The 7,747-nt window shown below is 58.0% G+C and overlaps 1 protein-coding gene across 1 annotated transcript in view; it reads right to left on the bottom strand.

Moving 5' to 3' along the window:
* Positions 1–529: 529 nt before the first annotated feature.
* LOC144729421 (CTTNBP2 N-terminal-like protein) overlaps positions 530–7,747 on the bottom strand; it is a 47,482-nt gene continuing 40,264 nt past the window's right edge. The window contains exons 5-6 of the mRNA XM_078609692.1: positions 4,690–6,540; positions 530–3,658 (exon numbers count right to left, since the gene is read on the bottom strand). Of these exons, the coding sequence (XP_078465818.1) occupies positions 3,641–3,658; positions 4,690–6,540 (1,869 nt within the window). The 3' untranslated portion in view covers positions 530–3,640. The remainder of the gene's footprint in view (positions 3,659–4,689; positions 6,541–7,747) is intronic.

Genomic DNA, 7,747 nt, shown 5'->3' with positions numbered 1-7,747 from the left:
AAATTCTCGCCTCCGAAACAAAATCCATGCAGCCACAAGCGCAGTGGACCGCACCACGGATCGAGCGCCACGTGCTCCAGGCAGCGCTTGGGTAGGCAGACTTCGCTCGGGAGGCTTGCGAAACGTTGGCAAAAGTGAGGTGCGCACACGTGCCATGCACACCCCCCCTAACTAAAACTACATTGGTAATGCTCGCCGCTGCTGGGCGTGGAGCCGGCGTGGCCTCCCGTGTCTTTCGTCGAGTTTTCGTTTGGCCCGGTTGAGACGCCTTTTGTAATGGTCACGTTTAAATGAACGCAACCATTTCTTTTTTCTTTAAAGTCCTTCATGGAATCAAACACCAATGCGGTAAAAGCCTCGTTTTAAGTGCAACGCGTCCGTTGTTTGTATGCTCAAATCGGCCGGTAAACAATACTACACAGTAGAATGTAATTACAAAAACATAGGCTGGTCTGGTTTTGGCCGATAAAATGCATTTGGAGCATCTATTCACCTCCCCCACCCAACCAACGCCCACCTCATCTCCCCCCCCGCCCCCCCCCAAAATAAAAAGTCCTCCCCGCAATTCGTCGAAATGACTCGCACCAACAGGGCTTGCGATGGCGACACGGGCCGGCACAACTCCAGCTTGCAAGCATTAGCAAGTTGAACGCTTTGGCAATTGACGTCTAATTGTAGTGTTGGGAAGCGTACAAACCAGTCTTAAGAGCTTCGGCATGATTTCCTCATTTGAACGCTTGCTGCTGCTGCTGCTGCTACATTTAAGCGGACGGTTATTAAAACCCTTTTGATTGGCAATTCCATGTAGTGAATTCAGCACCTCTTAATTGTAATAATACCTAGCGCAATTAACAGATTATTTCAAGTAATTGCACAGTTAATTTACAATATTAAATGTGCAAACGGCGTGGGTGGGTGGGTGCGTGGCTGGGTGGGTGCGCGAGTTGGTGGGGGGGGGGCGGATAGTTGTACAGCGAATATATCAAAAGTCGGAAGACAAAATCACAAAAAAAAGCGAATCACATTTGATGTGTAAAACCTCGAGAGGTGGGGGTCGAGCAAGCCGATGGCCCAACGGTGGCGGCCGCGACGCAGCAGCGGCGTTAAACCACGCGTCCTGTGAGCGGCGCTGCCCGTGACAAATCCGGGCATTGGGGGGGGGGGTGGGGGGGGGTCCCGGTGAATGCCACCTCTCGTGCTCCCGGTAACGATGACGATTTCAAAAATTTGTGTGTTGAGGAGTGGAGTGCTGACGTCAGGTCGCACTCGCCTCGGGGGGAATGCCGTCAAGGTAAAGTGACGTCATGCCCCCCGGGGTATTTGAGGGGAGACCCGTGACGTGGACGGGGTCTTCGCGGTGAGCCAAGAGGAGTGAGCGTTAGGGGAATAGGGGGCTCCGGGATAGAGGGTAGAGAGCCAGGCTAAGGGGGGGCTGCTTTACCCAGCTGGCCGAGTTGGATAAACCCTCGGTCAGTGCTGTGGGAAGAGCCTGATAGCCTGGTGGGGTGTAGGGAACTCCCAGTACCCTTCCCCTGGGGAGATTAGTTACTAACTCTGTATTAACCCCTTCCCCTGGGGAGATTAGTTACTAACTCTGTGTTAACCCCTTCCCCTGGGGAGATTAGTTACTAACTCTGTGTTAACCCCTTCCCCTGGGGAGATTAGTTACTAACTCTGTGTTAACCCCTTCCCCTGGGGAGATTAGTCACTAACTCTGTGTTAACCCCTTCCCCTGGGGAGATTAGTTACTAACTCTGTGTTAACCCCTTCCCCTGGGGAGATTAGTTACTAACTCTGTGTTAACCCCTTCCCCTGGGGAGATTAGTTACTAACTCTGTATTAACCCCTTCCCCTGGGGAGATTAGTTACTAACTCTGTGTTAACCCCTTCCCCTGGGGAGATTAGTTACTAACTCTGTATTAACCCCTTCCCCTGGGGAGATTAGTTACTAACTCTGTGTTAACCCCTTCCCCTGGGGAGATTAGTCACTAACTCTGTGTTAACCCCTTCCCCTGGGGAGATTAGTTACTAACTCTGTGTTAACCCCTTCCCCTGGGGAGATTAGTTACTAACTCTGTGTTAACCCCTTCCCCTGGGGAGATTAGTTACTAACTCCGTGTTAACCCCTTCCCCTGGGGAGATTAGTTACTAACTCTTGTGTTAACCCCTTCCCCCGAGTTAGGCGCAAGCCCTTAAATAAAGAGTTGGCATCAGCCCCTACACGACTGGCTTCAGCGTCCTTCTTACCACACAACATTTGTAACCCCCCTGACCCTCCCCGCTCGGCCAGGCTGCCCGGCAGCAGCAGACTCAAGAAGCTCGTTGCCGATTTGCGATAATTATTCACAGCTGGAATGGGTCGATATCTATGAATGCAAGCGAGAGAGAGGGTTTAGAGTCGATGGCCAACATCATTACCACTGCACTTTCTAACGAGGATTCATATAAGAACTCACCGTTTATATTTTTATATTTAAAAAATAAAATAAGAATTGCTATTTAAAAATCGCTACGCTTAAGCAAAATACACTTCCATTTAAGACTCATTGTGCCTCCTGCCGTCTACCTGGAGACGAAAAAACAGAAATCAGTAGCAACCTTCTGCACACACACGTGCACGCACGCATGCACACACACACACAACTGTGCGACGTAGCCACACTGGAATACGTTACAGCCTTCGCTTGATTAAACCCCCCCGCGCATCCGCAATACACATTGGCAACACGTTCAGCATCAATTATCGTTCAAGTAGCTCCAAGACGCGCGTGGCATGGCGCAGTAGCGGCAGGTTCGGTGTCCGAGAAGGGGCCCAGCCAAGAGAGAGACAGCGACCCTCCTTTGGCCGCCCCTGCCTCGGGGGGGGGGGGGGGCGGTCATGTCCCAGCGACGTCCGGACCGCGTGGGGACGCCGGACCGCGCGAGGCCTTCGTCAAAGTAGTGCCGGTTCCCCTTTGGCAGCAGCAGCAGCGGGGTCGGGATGGGCGGTGCGTAGCGGCGCGTACGCACACCCTGCGCTCACATCGACCCCCTTACACATTCACAGCGTGTCAACCGCGTCCCTCGCCACGTCGCTACGGCCGCCCGCTGCAGTTGGCGCCCGCTTTCCACCCCGGGGGGTGGAGGAAATGGAAGTCAAGAGTCAAGAGGGGTGGGGGAGGTGACACAGCTCAGGCCCAAGGCCTAAGGCCTCAGCTGTGGACGATGCATGGGTAAGAGGAGGAAGGAGGGTGATGGAGGGTGGAGGAGGGTGCAGGAGGGAGGAGTCCACCGTTCGGGTGAGATGGAGTAGACAAGAGAAGACGAATTCACATGCGGCGCTTCGGTGCAAGTGACATTGGCATGTAGAGGGGCTACGTCTCCTGCAGGAACGCCAACCTCTGCCCGAATGTGGGTGGCACTAGCAGCACCGTGGGGTCACCACGTCGCCTCGTGAACCCATCCCCCCTCCCGTCTTGCTTCACCGCAACAAGCGTCTTGTTATTTCTTAGTTTTGTTTGCTGGGCCCTTCTAGTCATCCGGCCATTGCAGAAACTCCTCCGGTTGATTGGCCGGCGGGCGGTTGAACGCGGACGAGTCGGAGGGGTGAGGAGCGCGAGAGCGGCAGCAGGGAGGCGCCGGTGGATTGCGGCCCACGGCGCTAGCGAGCCGAGTCGACCTGCGAAGACAGCGAAACGTTTGGGGGGGGGGGGGGAGTGTGAGGAGGTAGGGGAGGGTGGTTGTGAGTTGTCTCGATTCCAGCGTGCAACTACACTTGGCAAAGGGGGGGGGGGGTATTTTACAAGTGCTGGGGTCGGCAACCGAAATAACAAGAGCCACTTTTTTGGAATTCGGTAAAAAAAAAGCTCAATATTTTAAGAGCGGCAATGCGACGTGAATACGAGACGGTGGCTCCTTAATAAATAGCAGTCACCAAGAGACGCAAGCGGCTCCGGAGCCGGTTGTTGTTTAAAGTACGGAGATAATCTGGTAAGATTTCCCCCCCCCCTACACCGGAGTTCGACTGTGCGCACTATTTTAATTATGTGAAATGTACTACTGGAAACGTGGCTCGGTGGTAGAATGAGGGGTTTTGGATGGTTGAGAGTTCAAATCCTGGTTTGCGGTTTGACTCGCGCCCCATGAATATCCGTTTTATCCATATTTATTTCTGGGTTAAGCCACGTAGTAGTCTTGTCCCAAAACACGTGTCATTACCCCTCCAACCATCCTAAACAATCGTCGCATTTATAAAGCTATAATTTATCCGTGCCAATATATCATCAAGTTCTGACCCAATGAATCTCTTCGCCTGTGGCTTAAGAAATTCCATGCCTGAATAATCTAACAATAACGTAAGCAGGAGTGGGAAGTCTACGGCTGATTGTCCTATGGAAAGACTAGACTCCGCCATAGAAATGTGGAATTTCCACCACTGGTTCAGGGCTGCAAAGACGAGGTGAGCAGCGTCTTTTAGTGCTCATGTAAGCAAAGAAATAGTTTGTAGAACTACTGGCTACGGACTGAATATTGAGCCCACTAGTCACGCACCACTTCGTGTTACACAACACCGACAGTGACTGCCTCCCCAAGTTAAACTTCGAGTCACCTCCTACTAGAAGCTGCCATTCAACGTCATTACATGGCAAATGAATGTTGAACGTCTGCGTACGATTAACGAGGAGTTGACGCGTCTGGCGCAACGCTCACCTGAGACGCAGACCTGGCCGGCAGCGCGCCGCATCCGTCCGAGCACGTGGTGGCAGCGGCGGTGGTGGCGCCCGCCGCAGCCGCCACCGCGGCGTTGGGGAGCTCCAGTGCGGACGCGAGGTTCCCCACCGCGGACGCGAGGTTCCCCACCGCGTTGTGCCGCGTCCCCTCCCCCTCGAGCTCCAGCGGCTCCACCGAGGGGTTCGAGTTACTGTCGACCGCCAAGCTGCGTGCCGGCGTGCCCGTCGCCGTCGCCGCCGCCGCCGTCGCCGCGTGGCTGCCTTGGATGAGCGACGGCTTCTTGGGCGGGATGGGCGGCGGGGCGCCACGGTCCAGGCGCAGCGACACCGACGGGCCCTTGACGCCGCCGCCGCCGCCCGGCGCCGACGGCGACGACGGCGACAGCAGCGGGTTCCCGCCGGCCCTGCCCGGGGGGTGCAGCGCGTGCGCCGGCTCGACGGCGCCGGGCGCCGGCGAGTGCAGCGCAGAGCGGTAGTCGGTGCCGAAGGGGGAGCTGCCGCCCAGCGGCAGCGCCTTGCCCGCGGCCATGGCGGCCGCCTGCTGGCTGGCGAAGCGCGAGATCGCCTGGCTCACCGTGTTGCGCGCCAGGTTCTTGACGGGCGAGGAGTCGCGCCGGGCGCCCGTGGCGTCGGGGCTCGTGGGACCGTGAACGGTGACCGAGCTCACCTGCAGCTGCTGTTGCTGCTGGACCTGCAGCTGCTGCTGCTGCTGCTGCTGCTGCTCCTGCTCCACCTGCGTCTGGAACTTGAGCTTGGCCACCTGGAAGCGCGAGTTGAGGCCGGCGGAGTAGCCCGACCTCAGCGGGTCGGGGGAGGCCGCCGTGGGCGACCCGTCGCCGAGGCCCGACGGGGAGTGCGGCGAGAGCGAGCGTGGGGAGAGGCTCGCGGCGGCGGCGGTCACACCGCGGCCGGCGCGGGCCGGGGCGCCCGCGGACGGCGCGTCGTGGGAGTTGCTCAGTTCCAGGTGGCGCACGCTCGAAAGCTCCTCGTCGTCGGGCACGGGGGCGGCGGCCCGCGGGGGCGAGGCCTCCGACGGGGAACACGACGAGGGGGTCACCTTAACGAGCGGCTCGCCCGGCGAGCGGGGCGCTTCTCCGGCGGCCGCGTTGCGGTTGAGGTCCGTCTCTCCGGCCCGCCGCACGGGCCGGGCGTGGTTGGACCCGGCGTGAGCAGCCTGGCTCTCCGGTCCGTTGCGGGGCTCCCGCGGCTTCGCCGCCACGGCCGCCGTCGCTGCCGGGGCGCCATCCGTGCAGGACGCGTCCCACGCCGGGCCCGCGACGGGCACCGCGGGGGGGGCGTCCGTCCCGGCCGCCCTCGATACCAACGTTGCCGGCGCTTCGTCCGAGCCGGCGCCCACCGATCTCACCGGGGGCTTGGCCTCCACGCACTTGCTGCTCGTGGTTTTCACCTCCGCCGCCGCGGCGCCATCGCTCCAATCCTTCGACGCCAGGCCGGACTTGAGGCCGAGGATCTCCTCCTGCAGGCCCCTGGTGTGGTGCGCCTCGTGCTCCAGCTTGAGGCGCAGCTGCTCGCGCTCCGTGTCGAACTCGGCGAGCTGCTTCTCGAGCTCGGCCTCCACCTGGCCGCTCTTCTTCTTGTGCACCTCCAGCAGGTCGCCCAGCTCGTGGGAGCGGCGCTTCTCCTCCGCCAGTCCCGTGTCCCTCTCGGCGAGCGCCGAGCGCTCCTTCTGCAGCTGCTCGGTGAGCAGCTCGTTCTCCTTGACGAGCATCAGCACCAGCTGCTTGCTCTTGGCGCGCTCCTCCCGCAGCTCGGCAGACAGCTTCTTCTGCTCCTTCTCCAGCTTCTTCACCTGCGACTTCTCGAAGTCCACCTGCGCACCCCAACGTGTGCGAGAATGTAGTTGTATATATTTGTATTATACAGCACGGTCGTTAGGTTCAGTCACGTGCGGCACACCTCGAAATCGCCAGGGAGACACAGCCAGATGTTTAGCCGGTGCCAACAATTGCCCAAGTTCTGGAGCCTTCAATAATAAGATGTTTTCAACCAGCGGCACCACGAGAACCCCATATTGAGAGAGGCTACACAGATTTCACTGCCTCTGCTCTCATTAACGTGGCTTCTTCGCCCTGATGTCGGATGGCCCAGGGCACGCAACTTGGTAAAATATCGAGCTGTTTTGACGCCTGCATTTAACAAACGTCAAATTCACACCGCACCACTGCCGGCGATAACGTCGTCTGGGCGGCACGCCGACGTTACTTGAGTGGTGGGTGTGGCGCGGGGTGGAGCATCATAATGGCACGGTATGAACCGCCGCATACATTCCACGCTACATGCATCGAGTTGAATTTATAAAATCATCAATTATTCACGACCCGCGTGCGTTAAGCGTGACTGGTTCACGTGACCCCTATGCACCCTTCAGAGGTTGCACACACTCATCAGTGCTAAAATAAATAAGAATTGATTCTTGAATGGAATTGTGACCCCCGCCCTCCCCGAATCACGACAATTCATTGAATTGCCGGTGGGTGGGCGTGAGATGAATTGTCGAGTGCTTAGGTGAACTGGTAGTGTGGTGTGCGATGAGACGGTGGTGATTGTTGGTTGTCCCCTGTGTGGCGGTATCATGAAGGAGGCTCGTGAAGGACGCTGCTGCTGCTGCTACTGGGCAGTTGGAGGCAATCGCCCTCCAGCAACAACGTAGGGCAGAGGAGCGACGCTCAAAACAACGAGTGTCGGAGGTGGTTTGTGAGTGGTAGTGCGGCGTGTCCCGAAGGTGCCGTCTGGGTGGTGGTGGTGGTGGTGGTACGGTGACTGGTCGCCGATGGTGTGGTGGCTGTAACAGTTGCAGAGTGGTGGCTTCTATGTTGAGTGGTGGCTGGTGTTGGGGTTTGGATTTTGAAGGTGTCGTGTGGGACGTGGTGCGGTGATCCGTTGCCGGTAGTGTGGTGAGCGTATCGTGGTGTCGAGGGTGAGTGGTTGGCCGGTGGTGCGGTGAGCGTATCATAGTATCGAGGGTGAGCGTTGGCCGGTGGTGCGGTGAGTGTATCATAGTATCGAGGGTGAGCGTT

The sequence above is a fragment of the Lampetra planeri genome, chromosome 32, assembly GCF_965212315.1.
Source record: "Lampetra planeri chromosome 32, kcLamPlan1.2.h2, whole genome shotgun sequence".
NCBI lineage: Eukaryota > Metazoa > Chordata > Hyperoartia > Petromyzontiformes > Petromyzontidae > Lampetra > Lampetra planeri.
Note: the sequence above shows the minus strand (reverse complement) of the source record. Positions and strands in the feature narration are given on the sequence as shown.